Raw genomic sequence first — 16,428 nt, forward strand, 5'->3', positions numbered from 1 at the left:
GGTACCTAACCCACAAGCGTTCTAACTCTGAGTTCAAACCCTAGAACCCATATTAAGATAGAAGGAGAGAATCAACACAACAAAGCGGTCCTCTGGCCTTGCCACACTCACCAGGGGATATTTTGCTCCCCACACCCTCACACACACACTTAACAAATAAGTAAATGTAATAATTAGTACATATACCAGATTAAATTGATGATTGCTGTGAGTCGTACAAGAGAAAATGGGGGCCTGAATTAAAGTAAACAAAAAAAAAATCGAGCAAAGCTGGTGAAGATGAGACTATAGGAGGAAAGGAAAGCTCATAAAGCATGACGGGAATATAAAATATAAGCACAGTTTCTTTGGACAATATTTTGGCATAGCTACTGCAAATTAAGGGTGTGACCTGTATGCCCCCCGTTGTGAGTTACACATTTTTATGAATATGTCAGAAATGATACTTAAACCGAAAGGATTAAAATATCACTTAGGGTTTTGTGTCCCACAAAATCAAATATATGTGTTAAATGCGTAGAAATCATTCTGAGTAGCTGCAATTATAAACAATAATCTGGAAATTTTTGCAAGAAAACAGGAGTGTTGGGACAGACAGCCTTTAGCTTGGAGGTGAGGAGGACACCTGCTCTGAATAGAAAGAGTGTAAGAGTCAGAGTGTGATCTGACAGTGGGAGACAGTAAGAGAGCATGACAAAGCCATGAGATACAAACAGGAAGTGATCATCAAATGAGAAAGTCATAATACCTCAAGATAAATCTATGATAAGAAATTATGTAACTGTAACGTCACTTGAGAAAATACTGAAGCAGTTTAGAGTTCTGAGGGGGGAGAGATAATGATTGAGATGATACCTTAAGGGAGGTTGTCCTTGGAACTGGAAGAAACTAGAATTCAAGCAAGGCATACAGAACACCAGGCTTGATCCTTTCTCACTGTGCATGTAAGCGAGCGCTTCACCCGCATCAAAGGCACTGTCTTCCGTCAAGTCAAATTCACCAGCCATGCTCCTGAAGTAATGATGCTCAGCCTCGATGACGCATTGGAATCCTATCAAGGGCCTGAAAACACACCTGTGCCTGGGACAGTTCCTAGAAACCTTCATTTAATTACCTTGAAATACAATACAACATATATAATCCGAAATTTTCAGGTTCCCCAAGGAACCTGAACGAGCAGCTAGTTGAGAGACTTAACTTTACAATGTACCGATTCTCACATTGGGAGGGATGCAGACCATCACGGCCTAAGCCTATCCCCATTTTTCAAGATACCAATTCCCTCAGGTGTGACCAGATACATAATTATACATTTTGATCAATGCTCTGTCCTTCACCGTCTATGGCAGATAGAATTCTTGATAGTTTCTAATGAAGCTCTCCCGAAGGATTGATGCTTTCGTGCAGTGAGCTCTACATACTGACACAGTAGTTCTAGGCGACTAAAAGACCAGATCCCACATCCATTCAGTGTGCTCCCTTGGTTTCTTTCCTTCAATTTAAAAATCCTTCCTACCTATCATTAAGGCATTGGGAAGAGAGGCAAGAATTCAGTGGTCCTCTTAGACCGTAAGCGATATTTATAACAAGTGTAGCCCTCTGAACGATGGATATGGTTCACATTAAATGTACTTCCATATAAAATTCATCGTATGAAAAGCCAAACTGACCATTTATTTCAGCATCCATACATGTGTTTCTATACTTTGCTGTGGCCTTTCTACTAATTTTAAACATTCAATTTTTATCCAATTGAAAAAAAAAAAAGACATCAAATAACAATCAGCAATTGGTAACAATCAGCTGCATTAATTATTGTTGTTTGATAGTAGTAGTGGTAGTAAGAGCATTTGAAAAGCAAGAGTTAAGCAATTTAAGACACTGAGCTTCATAAAGAAACCACAGCCTAGCAAGCCTCCTTGGAGAATGTAAATGAGAAAATCCACTGACCCGGAAGCAGTGCCTGTGCTCTGCCTTTCGGGAAAAGCTGTGGAGTCTACAACTATGGCAGCCAGCTCGTGCTCCTCCTGGTGCAGGATGCAGTGTTGGGGTTCTCTGCCTAAAACACCAGGACACGTGCTCAGTGGCTGCAATTTCAGTTTTGTCCTGATTACTCCTTCCCTCGCTCCTAAATCATAAGCAAGAGGCAGGATGCAGCTGTTAGGGAGCAAAGCTGAAGATGGACAGGCATTCAACACAAAGAAAGCTGCCCACAGCTCTCAAAAGATCCTGGCCAAGAAATGCCTTTTCGTGTGTCATATAAGCTATTAAGCGATCAACAGTGCTAATGTCATCAAACATTTTTGCCTTATTAAAATATAAGTTCAAATGTAGAGAAGAGCTTTTCTTTTCTTAACATCAATATTTTCATTCATTTGGAAGAATTCCTGAATAGAGACAGTCCTGAAAATATTTGTTGAACAAAGAAAAATGTATCTCTGCCTCTACACTTTGAGTCTTCTACCACACTGGGAAGAAAATGTTTGCACCCCAGGCAGGGACTATTCCCTGTGATGACTACGATGCGGTAGGTGTCATTTCACCCCAGATTTGCCAGAATTAATCTACTTCCCTTCTCGGCGCATTTCTCACTGGTGTTTGGACTGGATGACAACCTTCTCAGCAGTAGTGTGACTTCTGTCACACACAAGATTGAAATTCTGAGCGATGCCTCTAAGGTTTCAATCTCTGCCTTTAGGTGAAAGACAAAGACCATCAATTTCCTATTGGCAAGACTTATGGTGACAGTTTCATAACAGGCGTTTCAGAAGCTATGGGTCCACATCCCAGGGACACCTGCACGCTGCCATACGTTGCTGATCACATGTCTTCCTTATTCAAAGGCTCCCACAAAATCACAGCTGCTGGCAGAGTCTATCCCATCTACTTACACTGGTTTAACCTCACTACCTGAACCACAGTTCTAAGGCTAATAAGTTAATTCTACTTTTTACCACTTAATTAATCACTTTGGAGACATCAATCCATTTTTTTGTGTGTGCATGAGAATTAAAATAACACAAAAGCTGTGACAGACATTGAATATTTAAACATGTAAATCACATGCAAATAGCACAAAATGTTTTGGCAAAGAACCTGAAACTTAATTGGGAAAACTGAGGGACCCAGTCTTTAGAATATAATGATATTGTGGTTACATGCTGGTTGTTTTCCAATATTCACTCATTAATCGTCAATAAGAAAACCATCAGCCTGGAGTAATCCAATAGGCCTAGCGATTACTTAGCACATAGTCAGTCCTCCTTTGAACCTCTGCTAACCCTCATAATTATGGTAAACAACACATAATCTAAATGGCCTTGGGTAACCTCTGTGTTTGAAGAGGAGCCATGCCTTCCCTTCCTTTTATCCCACTCCTGATAAACTCGAGATGGTGATAGAAACTGCCTCAGATCATGAGGCAGATGGAGCCTATGTAGATCAGTAGAGTCACAAAGAAGCCAGTATCTCTCTAACATCAGGACACTGGCTACCCATATGCTTTCTTTTATTTTTATTTTTATTTTTTGTTTGTGGGTGTTTTGCCTGAATATGTGTATCTGTGAATCATGTTCATGCCTGGTGCCTGTGGAAGCCAGAACAGGGTGTCAGATCCCCGGAACCAGAGTTACACGTGGTTGTGAGGCACCAGGTAGTGCTGAATAAAAGCCACATCTTCTGGAGCAGCCAGTGCTCTTAACCACTGAGCCATCTCTCCAGCACCTGACAAGAGGTTCTTCCAAAAAAGTTCTGCTGTCAATCATTACTCTTTTGGGACTGTCAATTTCTATGGCAAAATATATTCCCAACTGATATTAAAAACATAATTTTATGAAAATAACAATTTTATACAAATTACGATGTAACTTGATAACCTTTTCATAGATGTTGCTGTGTTCCAGGCACTCTTCCAAATGTTCGTCATTGGGCAGTGAACTTTTACACGAGCCTCATGAAATAGGCACACTTATCACACTTCCTTTACATACAAGGCAACAAAGGTACACAGGGAATCAGTGATCTGTCCAAATTCTCATGACTAATGAGAGGTAGTGCCCAACCCTGCATCCGGGAAAGCTGGCATGATTCCTCTTTCTGACTTCGGTGGGGTTGACTGCCCCTAGAGCCATTCATAACTACATATGCTTCTCCCCCTCATCAGTAATAATTAAGCATTTCAAATTATTTCTGGATGAATGTGAGTGAAGGGGTCTCCTCCATTTTATCCCACCAACCCTTAGTACCCCAGTGTACTGCAGAATCTGCAGATTCCGTCTTCATGATCTCAAATCCCTTTTTCACTTAATATAAAGGACATTACCTCATAGTGGTATTGCTTCTCAGAGCTTTGGTCACTAAGAGTCCTAGCGAAGGCCATGGTAACATCAGCAATACCTGCATCAGCACATCTCTGCACCTCCACTGTGCACTGAGATTTGCTCTTCACTAGTCAAAGGTGAATGTCTCCTCATTAAATCCCTCTCACAGAACCAGGATGGAAGTTCCACAGGAATAGAGAAACCCAGTACTCTATCTGATGTCCAAGTATAACTCATATCACACAGAATTGTGTCTTCCTTTCCTTCCTCACAAGTATATATGTACATATGTACATATATGTACATATGAATGAATACATATATTAACTCCAGGACCAATTCTTCATACTATAATGCCATCTGAGTTTGAATGAAGCATTTACCTTCGTGTTATTTTCTGAGAACAAAAGTAAAGACTAGTCTACATGAATGAGGTGTTAGGGATCTAGTTAGCTGAACTCTCATTTTACAAAGAGAAAACTGAATTATTGAGAGGTTTGCTCCTTTGTGCAACAACCACAGAGTTGGGCCTGTTTTCTGGACTTTATGTGAGTATCTGTAACAGATGTGGTTCTTATTTAACTGCGGCACCCTTGACAGCACCAAGTAATGGATGCTTCCAGATAGATTTAGAAGTATTTCCTAATGACCACATACACTAAGGTCAGCTTTAGTGCAAAGAACTAAATGTGTTTTCAGTTCCTGAATCATGCACAATACCATGCCTTGGTAGAAAATGTTCAACTCTTTTTGGTGGCCATCTAGCTACAATGTGGAAGAAAAGTTCACGATAATTCTTTTAAAAGGCAACGTTTCCAAGTTTATGAAATATTAGACAATAGAATTATGACCCTTCACATCTTTTAGTGGACATTTCTGACTCTAAAGAAGAACTGAAAATCTCACTCAATAGTGATTTTAACAAACTGAGAAACAAATTATATTCTCAGTGCCTGATGGAACCATTTTGTATATCATGTACATGTTACGTCTTTAAATACTTTTTAAAATACTTTTGGTTTTAGCTAAATTTACCTAAAAATTTAACAAAATGCCAAAAATATCTCTCTTCCAACCAGACAGTATGTAGCATTTTGATCTTCAGGTTGGTGTTACAGACAGGTAATAGTAGAGCCCTGTCACTCTATTGTTTGGATGGCAGAGGCAGGAAGTTCACTGCAAGCCAGCCTGACACAGATATTGAGTCCAGGTCAACAAGAGCTTCACAGGAAGCTCCTGTCCCAAACAAAACACAAACATCAAAGAAAGTAAAAATAGTGGCAAAAAATAAGCTGTTTATGTACTATCTGTATAGTACACTATGAAAGGTTCTACATGTTTAATAGTTCTTGCCATGTTTCCATTTAGGACTAGGGAAATCCCATGATGGAAAGATCTCAGATATTAGTCCAACTGAATATGATGCAGAATAGTGGAGAATGAGAGAAAGAGCATTTGATATAAATCATCTTCATGCCAAAGGCTTGGCAGTGATTTACAGAATGAGTTGAAATAAAATTAGAAATTAAAGGATCAAAGAGACTAGGACTTAACTGAAGAAATCATAGTAGTTGTTCTCAGGCTTGAATTGGACAGATTACGAAACTGAATAATGAATTTTGCTCTAAGCTTACTGATATGTAAGTCAAAATAAAAATTGATTGAGCTCCACAGTTTTAAAATTCAGACAAGGGAAAATATTCAGATTAATTTAAACACTTATTTGGTTCACTAAAGTTACAAATATAACAGATGGGCACAAGTATACGCTGAATTGACGACGCAACAGCTTCAAGTACGGGTACATGCTTCAGAAGGCTGCCATATGTCCGGCACTATACCAAGCATTCCCTGCTTATGTCCTTAATCACTGGATGAGGAAGCAGCAGCTTTCAGACATGAAGATTGTCCCATGGCACCTGGTTTGCTTATGACCAAAGGCAAATAGACCTATCTCCAAAATTCACACTTTTAGACATAACTGAGGACCAGGGAGGCAGCTCTCTGGGTGAAGGTGCTTGCCCCTGGGGCTGGTAACCTGAGTTCCATACCTAAAAATCCCATGGCAGACATAGGGAACCGTCTTCAGATGTTGTCTTCTGACTTCTACACATGTTCCGTGACACAAATATAAGAAAATTATAAATTCTAAACTCTGTATTTTTTACCATACCCCTTCTTCTGCCTTTATTGCAAATACCTTTTGTTATACCCTGAAATTGGGACAAGCAACATGGAATACAACCCTGAACTATCACAGGTACAATGGACAGTGTGAACTGTGGCTACGACCTCAGTCATAAGTCAGAGACTAGAGTAATATGAGCAAGATGTTTTCTTGCCGTTTCTACAGTAAAACGGGGAAAACTTCAATGAAGGGCTAACTACAGCCAGGCTGCGGGGCTCAAAATTATCAACAACTTTGGCCAAGCTGCATTTACTCAGCTCATACACAACCAACAAAGTAAGTGTATTCAGTGACATCATTTGAAAGCGTCGTCGGGTTATAAAGAGACGCTCTGAACATAAGGAATGAAAATGAAGTGGAAGAGCTACTGGAAAAGGAAAGCTCCTTGTCAGCGGGTAAGGGCTGAAAACCTGGCCAGGTCCCTTCACACCCACAGGCAGAACCGTTGTTCCCTCTTTTTTCCTGAAAGTGGTATTTACCTCGAAGTTACTGAGGACTTAATTTAAGACTGGCCACTACTAAATACTCTTCTGCAGCTCTTAACGTGAGACTAACATTTTCTCTTAGAAGTTTATGAATGTCCAAAGCTGACTGTTTTTCGTTTTATTTTCTCCTGAAGAGTACTCCCTCCTCAAATACTTATGTGCTTCAGACATGACCAAAACTGAGTGTGGGGCCCAGTTGCTGCCCTTAAGACGGAATCACCTCAAACTCCAGCAATAGTGATTAATCAAGGCCACAAGTGTTGGGGTGGTCTTGTGCACCATGTATTCAGACTCTGATTTCTGTGCCCCGAAATCCGGTTGCAGTCTGGACATGGGCATTGTCATGATTGTTGAAGAATCTCCTGTATCAGCGTTGTGTAAACGTTGCTTCCCAATTATCTCTGATTGGTTAGTAAAGACGCTGATTAGCCAATAACTGGGCAGAGGAGACAGAAGGCGGGACTTCTGTTCCCAGAGATGGGGGTCTCAGGTAGGGACCAAAGGACCAGGAGGAGTTCACCTTGTGGACAGTTACAGCAGAAGGTCAAGCCAAGACTTTTCCGAGATGGCAAGTAAAAGCGTACGTGGCTGGGAGGTAGCCAGATTAGGACAATTGGGTTAGAGTAGATGAGTATCTGCCCAGTTATAGTGCTTTAAAGCATATAGAATAAATCTGAAAGGTCTCCGTGTCAACTATTTGGGAGCTAGAATAGCTAATCGAAAAGGCACAGCTAATACTTTGTTTCTAAATTAAAAATTAAATCTAAAACCAGGGCTTTTTGTTTGTTTTTCTTTAGAAGGCTGCCCTCCTAGGCCTTTTGTTATGAGCCTCTTCTTCCTCTGCTGACAGGTGGTTACAGTTTCAGTCAGACTCACAGCCATAGGAGAGAACTGAATATTAGCTTCTTCCAAAATCGCACAACGTAACCTTACCTGTCTGTGAAAATCAACTTTCACAAAAAAAAAGCTAAGAACTGTGTCAACATACTAAATGTTTGCCTGTGCTGAAATTACAAAATAAGAATGCTTTATGATTATTTTGAATGTGAAGACTTTCTAAAAGTCACTCAAACTGTATTTCTTTAACTACAAAAATAATTTTCCCAATTAAAAATAATTTTAAAGTAATTCAAAATATTCAGTTATAGAACATTGGGATGAGACAATAGTATTTCTTTGTCCACAGAAAAACAAATTACTAATAACCAACTTTTTATTAGAAAATAAGATATACTGTGAACATTTTAAAGAAATAGGGACTATGTCTTTGGAATCTGATTATGGTATGTCCTCTTTTAACTCTAAGCTCCACTAAGATGTAGCAAATTTATTAAATCTTGTGCCACCCATGTAAAAACACAGACATCAGAAACTTTTTCAAAGCTCCATCTACATATTAGTTCCTTTGTGCATATCATAGTGAAGACATACAAAAAATAGTTTCATATCAAAGCTCTTTTCCTTTCACACATTTCAACCCAATTAGAGATGAGACAGATGAGTGTTAACATGAGAGTTAATTTTAGAAAATATATGCAAAAAAGCCAAATGTTTTTAATTACTTTAATATTTTCCACATGTAGAATTTTATCTCATTAGACATTACAACAATGTCTAAAAAGAAGGAAAACAAGATCCATCAGCATGTTAGACATGAAATGATCTGCTGGACACAAATTGGTATTTAGGTTCCTGAACTGGCGGCCACTGCTAGGTGTTTGTACAGGGGTCTGTGAGGAGCTTCTTGAGCACAGGTTAGCCATATGGCTTTCTCTGATGGTAGCCTGAGGTCCTTGGTCTTTGCTGTCCAAGATATCTTCTCACTTTTACGGGAACCAAGGGGGGAAAATAAAAACAAAAGAGACATTTTCTTCTTTATTTGTAACAAGTTTTCTAAAGTTGAATAAATTAATTTGGAATGAAGAAGAGATTAAGCCCAAGTTATGTTTCCGTTAGAGCATTTCACTGGACACTAAACTGAGGGAGGCTGGCAAACTGGGGCACTTTGCCATCTGTGTGCCCACTCACCTTCTCCATGAATTCAGACACTGGGGAGGAAGAAAGACCTCCTTAGTGTTATTTTGTGATATCCTAAAAATAAAAAATATGCAATGCAGCGCTCTCTAGATACTAGAACTTTAAAAGAATCAATACACCATCATTTTTTTTCTCCTAAGGCAAACAAACTGAAAGCAGATACACAACATCCTCTATGCACATGGGATAAAGACATTAAGATGAGATCTCTATTTCAATCACCTTAGAACTCATTGCTTTAAAATGTTAGCAACAATTGTAAAAAAATTCATTTTTCCTCCAACAGCCAGTGTTACCAGCCTGAAAACAGAACCTGTTGTACTTTTGAATACTTTGAATAGTTAAAAGATCAATTTTGGGAGGTTTTTTAAAGTCCCAGAATTTCAATTGATTGTAATTTGAATTAGGTTATACAGAATTTACTCTTCATGTGATCAGACGGAAGGGAGTTGAATCAAATACCAAATTATAAACATGTAAACTGTAGGAACAGACTGAAAAAGTTCTATCAGATTTACCTTAGGAGCCATTGTCAATCATTAGCTTGCTCTTAAGAATAAGGATATATAATATATATACCTTATTATATATAATATGTACTATATATTTTGTAATGTACAATATATATATATATATATATATATATATATATATATATATATACCTTATTGGTAAACAAATTTCAGGTTGCCTCCTATCTTAGACCTCTGACATTAATAATTTTAGTTATCTTGCAATTTCATCTTACATCCTGCCTTCTGAATAGTGAGTCTCAACATATGAACTCTGACTGGCAGCCAGCAGCCAGAATCATCACTTGAGGACATGAAATTGTGTACCCCAGGACTTGCTTCATATCCCTGCATAGTCTAACGTAATCCAACACCCTGAATCGTGACGAGTTTTACATGACTCAAAGCACTAGAATGTCTGGAGAACCACTGTCCTGAAGCCATGGAATCAGGCAATGGCCCAGAGACTAATATATGGAATTTTATGAAAGAAGGAGGAGATAAAAAGTCCTGGAGGGGACAGGAGCTCCAAAAGGAGACCAACAGAGCAAAAAAACAAAACAAAAACTGAGCCCTGGGGCCCTGAAGAAAATGATATCCCAATAAGGACAATGCATGGAGAGGACCTAAAACACCTGCTCAGATGTAGTCCATAGACTCAGTCTCTAAGTAGGGTAAGTGGAGCAGGTACTTTCTCTGGCATAAACTCAGTGACAGACTCTCTGATCACCCCGACACACACAGGCCACCAGGAAAGACAATGCAGCCAGTCCTGATAAGACCTAATAGGCCAGTGTCAAAAAGAAGGGGAAGAGGACCTCCCCTATCAGTGGGCTAGGGAAGGAGCATGGGGGAGAAGAGGGAGGGAGGGTGGGATTGGGAGGAGACTAGAAAGAGGGCCAAGGCCTAGATATAAATTGGATAAATTGTAATAAATGATAATAATAAAAATAATAAATAAAAATTAGAAAGAAAAAACAACACCAAACACAAACAGAAAATATTCTAGTCTACCCATTCCTGTCCCCCTGACTTTATACCCTACTTCCCTGGATATGCAGCATGGCCTCAACCCTAATCCATTCTTAGGGAGGAGACAACTCTTCCACAGTTAGAGAAGCTACTTCCCAGGTTCAGGACTCTACACCAAGTCATGTTACAGCAGCCCCAGGCCTAGCTACTGCCCTGACAGTGCTTTCCATCTTTAGCTGTCATCTAACCTCTGCTGGATTGTTTTGTTTGCTTGTTTTTGTATCTGGATACTTTTCCTATACCTAGACCTTTCCTTATTGCAGAGCTACATCCAACATTGTGTTAAGCCTCAATGACCTAAGTTCTCTTTACCTATAGAGGCAGGCATTACTTACATCAGCTCAATAAAATACATCAATAAGTTTAAACATTGATGTTAATATATATATATGTTACTATATATGTGCATGTTATTATATATATTTTATATATAATATATACATATATATTATATATATGTACTGAGATGTAGAAGCTAACCCACCATATATATATATATGATGGGAGCTTTGTTATTGTTATTATCATTCCCAAGTACTGGGTAACATATATTCACTCCATCTTTATATTTGATCTACAAATAAGAGACAATTCTATAGCTGAACACTAGCAATTACGATAAAATAACAGTTTAACTTCGTATACCAACCTACAATAGATCATATACTTCTCTGGCATTTTCACCTTATATCCTATTTCTCACTTACTTTAAAAGCATTTAACATATTGCTGAACACTTTACAACATAAACAATAACTTTTTTGGCATTCAGATACATGATACATCATGATACATAGGCCTGTAGCTCCAGGTTTGACAGGATCCTACAAATGCAGCATGAGGATGGTCAGCCATTTTCACCTGTGAGAGGTCAGCAGCTCCAGTCTGTGAGCAGACAAGATGGGCAAGAGCCTGTGCTTTACCTGGGTCATTTCCCAAGTCCTCCCAGTGATTCCCTGAGAGTGAATGCACATGTGAGTGAACTAGGCCCTAGGAAGGGAGATGCTTTATCAAGTCACACAGTAAGCAAAACTCAGAATGATGGCATTCCCTGTGACCACAACACAGCTTCATTACCAGATGACACCCCAAGTTAACCAAATTCAGGAGGCGCGGTGTGGCAGCCTGGGAAATTTCAAACCTACTTTCATTTAGAGTGTGAAAAACAAAGCCAGCAACTCTCTCTTGCACTGATATGTATGTAGCAGAGTCCCAGACTCTACAAGCTAGCCTTTCCCAGATTTTTTGTAAGAATAACTGGATGACTTCCAGGAGATCCTCTGGAGACACTTATGTAAATTCTTTCCTACAATTTTACTTCATGTTTAAGTTCCCGTTGAAGAATGAAGAAAAGCACAACCTGAAACAAAGGAGGTACAATGGAGAAAGATAGAGGATGGGTTTGTGGAAGCGGTACCTGTCCTCGGGAGAATTAAGTGTCTGTGGAGCTTGGCATGAGACATACACGAGTGCATACTCCACTTCCAGGATTTCCCCTGTGAAGAGTCTTGGCTACATGACTAATGTGCTCATCAGTCTACATAGGAAAATAGAAGGGAGAGCATCTGCTTTGCAGGATTATTACAATAATGGAACTACCGTAGGGGAAGTTGATAACAGTACCTGTCATAGAATAGATGGTCATGAAAATAGTCACTGCCAGCTGTGTCCAGGTAGACAGTGTTCTTATGAGTCTCAAAGGCAAGTTCTTTCATCTTCCCAAGAAGTCGTCTATCACTGTACATGTCCGTGGCGATAATCTAGACTCTGGCGTGACTCAGATTCACCTCTGACATCAACAGCTATAGAATCCCAACCCTTCTGCTGCACATCCATGTCCTAAATGGGAGTTTGGAATAGAGACCTGAGACTCTCTGAAGCATTTTGTTCTTCGGCATGATGGCCTTTCAATCACACAATCCCATTCTCTTTCTCTCGACAGCCATCATTCTTCATCCACTTTCCCTCAGATTTTCTATTAAATAGCAGTCCCACCAAATTTAATCAGCCTCTTTTGCTACTCTAAAAGGAGTGTGTAATTTGGGGAAAATGGGTCACAGCAGTGTGTCTTGGTAACAATCCTGGATTTTCATCTTCATTCTTACCTGAGAAATCCTTTCACTCATAGGAACACTTTTATTTATCTGCAAACTGCACTGTATTGTGCTAGGATCTTCTCCTCCCTACCATGCTCAGACGGCAATCTTGCCTCCTAATCCCTGACAGTCCTATTTGTACAGCCTAGCTCAAGATGCAATGTATATCTTTAGCTAAGGCCAGGGTTCATATGACTGCAGCTAAAGGTCTTTATCTTCATTTCTTTTGGCCTTATTTCAGCCATTAAAGCTTCACATTCATATTGACACATTCTCCCTCTCAGCCTTTCAGCTGTTTCCTCCCTGAGTCAACATTTCACATCCATTTAAAACATTCGCTTGTCTCTGCGCCCTGAAAAATAAATAACTCTCCATTTTCAAAACTGGCAATTACTAATTAGGAAAATGTGTTATAAAATTGAAAGTGTTTTACATCAAGTAAAACCATATTTTTTGTTTGGTTTTGTTTTGTTTTGTTGTTTTCTTTGCTTGCTTTGGTCTAGAGTAGAAATAGCCTTGTACTTGAGGGATGCTATTGAAGCTCTCTCGTCTACTCCACCATCTTTACTGAAATCAGCTGTGAGATGCAGAGAGGGATTTAGCAGACAGGAAATGGGTTCACGCAGCTTCTCTACAGCTCTTCATTCAGACTCACAAGAGTACAGGTTTATGGCTGTTAATGTTGGGCACTGAAGTCAGGTTTGGCTCAACACAGTCATAGTTGTCATCTCACGCCACTAAAGATGGGAAATTTTCAGTTACAGCAAAGAAGTGGTCTCCCTGCTGTCCCTCCCTTTATGGTAGCAGCCAGGAGGGGTCTCAGAGCACTTTGCAAGCACTATCTGGCTATGGTAACTGTGAGGGTAACTAACAGAGCAGCATGGAAAGTTACTGTGTGAGGAAATGAAAGAGGGAAAGTAGCTTGAGAGTCCATTTAGGAATCTGTGAGGAGGAGAAGCAGTAATAAGTTAGAAGCTAAAATATGTCAGCTAGTAGATATCTGGCAAGTTCTTAGCGTTTTTTCACTCCACTCCAGTGTTAGAGCATACAGTTTCTCCTTCCGTGTATATACTTACCCAGAAATATCATGGAACATGTTTTTATAATAGTTCACTTTTCAAGGCATGCTAATGTAGCCTGAGGTTAGCCTGTTTTTAATCTTTCCCAGCCAAAACTTAGTGAAGAAATTAAAGGAAAGACCCGTAAAAATAAAGATCAACCTAAAAGTCTATATGTAATGACGAATTTAAAAAAAAATCAATAGTTAACCACCAAAATATTATGCAAAAAAATCAAATGAGAGCAATGGAAAAGATGTCTTGTCAACCCCTTTCTAGGTAACAAGGCCAATATCCATTAACTTAGCTAATATTTATCAGGCACCTACTATAAACACAGGGCCTAAAGAGGAAAGCTTAGAGGGGATTTCAAAGGTACAAATACAGTATTCCAGAGGTGATCAAAACAGGAATAAATTGGAAATAGAGTTCACTTACTCCAGGCCAGGATGCTTCTCAGGCTTTCCCTGAACAAGGCTTTCCAACAGCACAAGGGCTGAAAGAAGCTTTGTCAGTGGAAACAATGTAAACATAACTTTTTCTTGTTGAAATAAGTGGATACTCTTCCTATGGAAGCAGGATACCATCAAGTCCATCCAGGCCTTTTCTTAGAACTCCTCCATCCTACAGTTGTTGTTTTTTTTTTTTTTTGTTTGTTTGTTTCTTTTGGTTTTTTTGTTTGTTTTTAATACTTGTCTACTACAACGCCTTTTGACAAGAAGAGTTTTAGAGTCAAGTTTGTGACCATGCAACTCAGTCTGGTGACAAGTGCATGATCCTCAAAGGAGTCATCTTATTTGATTGTAGGAGCAAACTCAGGTCAGGGTATAGGCAAGGGGATCAGCTAAAGGACTCAGTGAGAGAAAGGATGTCTATCATCCCCCTTGTCCTTGGAAGGAGCAGCTCTGAATAAAACCACACAGTGGGTGGGTCACTGGCTTTCATGCTCTTCCCCAGCTTTCCATGCGGCTGCCTGCTGGAGTCCCCAGTGCACACTCTGAGCTGAGCTCCGGCCACTTGCTGTTTCCTCTCCTCCCTTCTCCCCACCTTGTATCAATCAGTTCTGAGCTCCACTCTGGTCTACTTTGGTCTCCATTTTTATAGGATTTTCTTAATTTTGATATCAATGTCTGGTGGAGACAGTCACAGAGATTTTTTTATATATAAGTTAATATATAAATCAATAAATATGTAGTTATGCACATGATCATGTGTCTACATATGATATGACATGCATAAATGATAGATGTTTAAAACTGCCCTGTCCCAATATGTTCTACTTACTCGAGAGAAGAAGAAAGTATATATGCTGTAGAACAATAGCAAACTGATAGAAATTGATTCTTGGGCTTGGCATGCGTGAGTAGCCTGTGAGGAGCTTGTGAAAAGACACAGGTAGCTAGACACCGGCTTCAGTGCTCTCAAGTCACTGTGCACATAGTAAGACATAAGTACACGCACTCATAAGATATACACAGGCTATATACATGCTGAGGTTTTCATGATGGCACTGGACTTCAGTATCATTCTAAGTCAGACAGCGTACCCCTCCAGAGAAGAGACCCTAAATTAACATCATCCCCTGCCCCCCAAGTGCTAGAACCCATATGTAAATCTGTGCTGTATTTAAATACTAACAGCACACCAACAATAAATCGAGAGATGGGGTTTACTGTAGGGTCGGCACAAACCATCAGATCTCACCTCAGGCAACAATACGTTCCTCTCTCCCAGGGAAATGCCAGCAACAGGGCAATATAATTGGATTTTATAAAGCCTCATCAAGCCTGTCAGGGTAGTACATGCAAATGAGAAGTGGAGGTCAGAGGATCAGTAGTTCAAGGTCATTCTCTAAACAGCAAGCTTGAGTCCATCCTGGGCTACAGGAGACCCCAGCTTAAAACAGAAAACAAACCTACCAAATAAGTAAGTAATCAAATCTGATTTATCTTCTTCCTATTCTTTTTTTTTTTTAAGTTTCACTATGGTGATTAACCTTCATTGTCAACTTGATGGGATGTAAGTAGGTTCTCTGGGGACATCTTCTGATGGGCGTCACAGTGAGGTTAGATGGGGTACAGACCCAAGAAGGGTCTGGGCAGCGCCAGGCTGGGGCCTGGACTGAATTAAGAAGAACGAACAAGTGCCTTCAAGAAGAAATTCGAGACAGCTCATTCAAGCAACTTAATGGCCCACTTAAAAACCCTAGAAAAAGAAGAAGCAGACACGCCAAAAAGGAGTAGACGGCTGGAAATAATCAAACTCAGGGCTGAAATCAATCAATTAGAAACAAATAAAACAATTTAAAGAATCAATGAAACCAAGAGCTGGTTCTTTGAGAAAATCAACAAGATCGACAAACCCTTAGCCAAGCTAACTAAAAGGCAGAGAGACACCACCCAAATCAACAAAATCAGAAATGAAAAGAGGGACATAACTACAGACACTGAGGAAATCCAAACAATCATTAGGACTTACTTCAAAAGTCTACACTCAACAAAATTTGAAAACCTAAATGAAATGGACAATTTTCTTGATCGATTTGACTCACCAAAGCTGAATCAGGACCAGGTAAATCAATTAAATAGTCCTATATCCCCCAAAGAAATAGAAGCAGTCATTAAAAGTCTCCCATCCAAAAAAAGCCCAGGACCAGATGGCTTCAGTGCAGAATTCTACCAGACCTTCAAAGAAGAGCTAA

At 39.6% G+C, this 16,428-nt stretch overlaps 1 protein-coding gene across 1 annotated transcript in view; it reads right to left on the reverse strand.

The window, feature by feature from the left end:
• Positions 1-8,651: 8,651 nt before the first annotated feature.
• The window catches only part of LOC129683867 (partitioning defective 3 homolog B-like), a 176,508-nt gene continuing 168,731 nt past the window's right edge, over positions 8,652-16,428 (reverse strand). Inside the window, exon 3 of the mRNA XM_055616856.1 lies at positions 8,652-8,815. Within this exon, the coding sequence (XP_055472831.1) occupies positions 8,813-8,815 (3 nt within the window). The 3' untranslated portion in view covers positions 8,652-8,812. The remainder of the gene's footprint in view (positions 8,816-16,428) is intronic.

The sequence above is a fragment of the Psammomys obesus genome, unplaced genomic scaffold, assembly GCF_907164565.1.
Source record: "Psammomys obesus unplaced genomic scaffold, mPsaObe1.curated_primary_1811, whole genome shotgun sequence".
Classification (NCBI taxonomy): domain Eukaryota; kingdom Metazoa; phylum Chordata; class Mammalia; order Rodentia; family Muridae; genus Psammomys; species Psammomys obesus.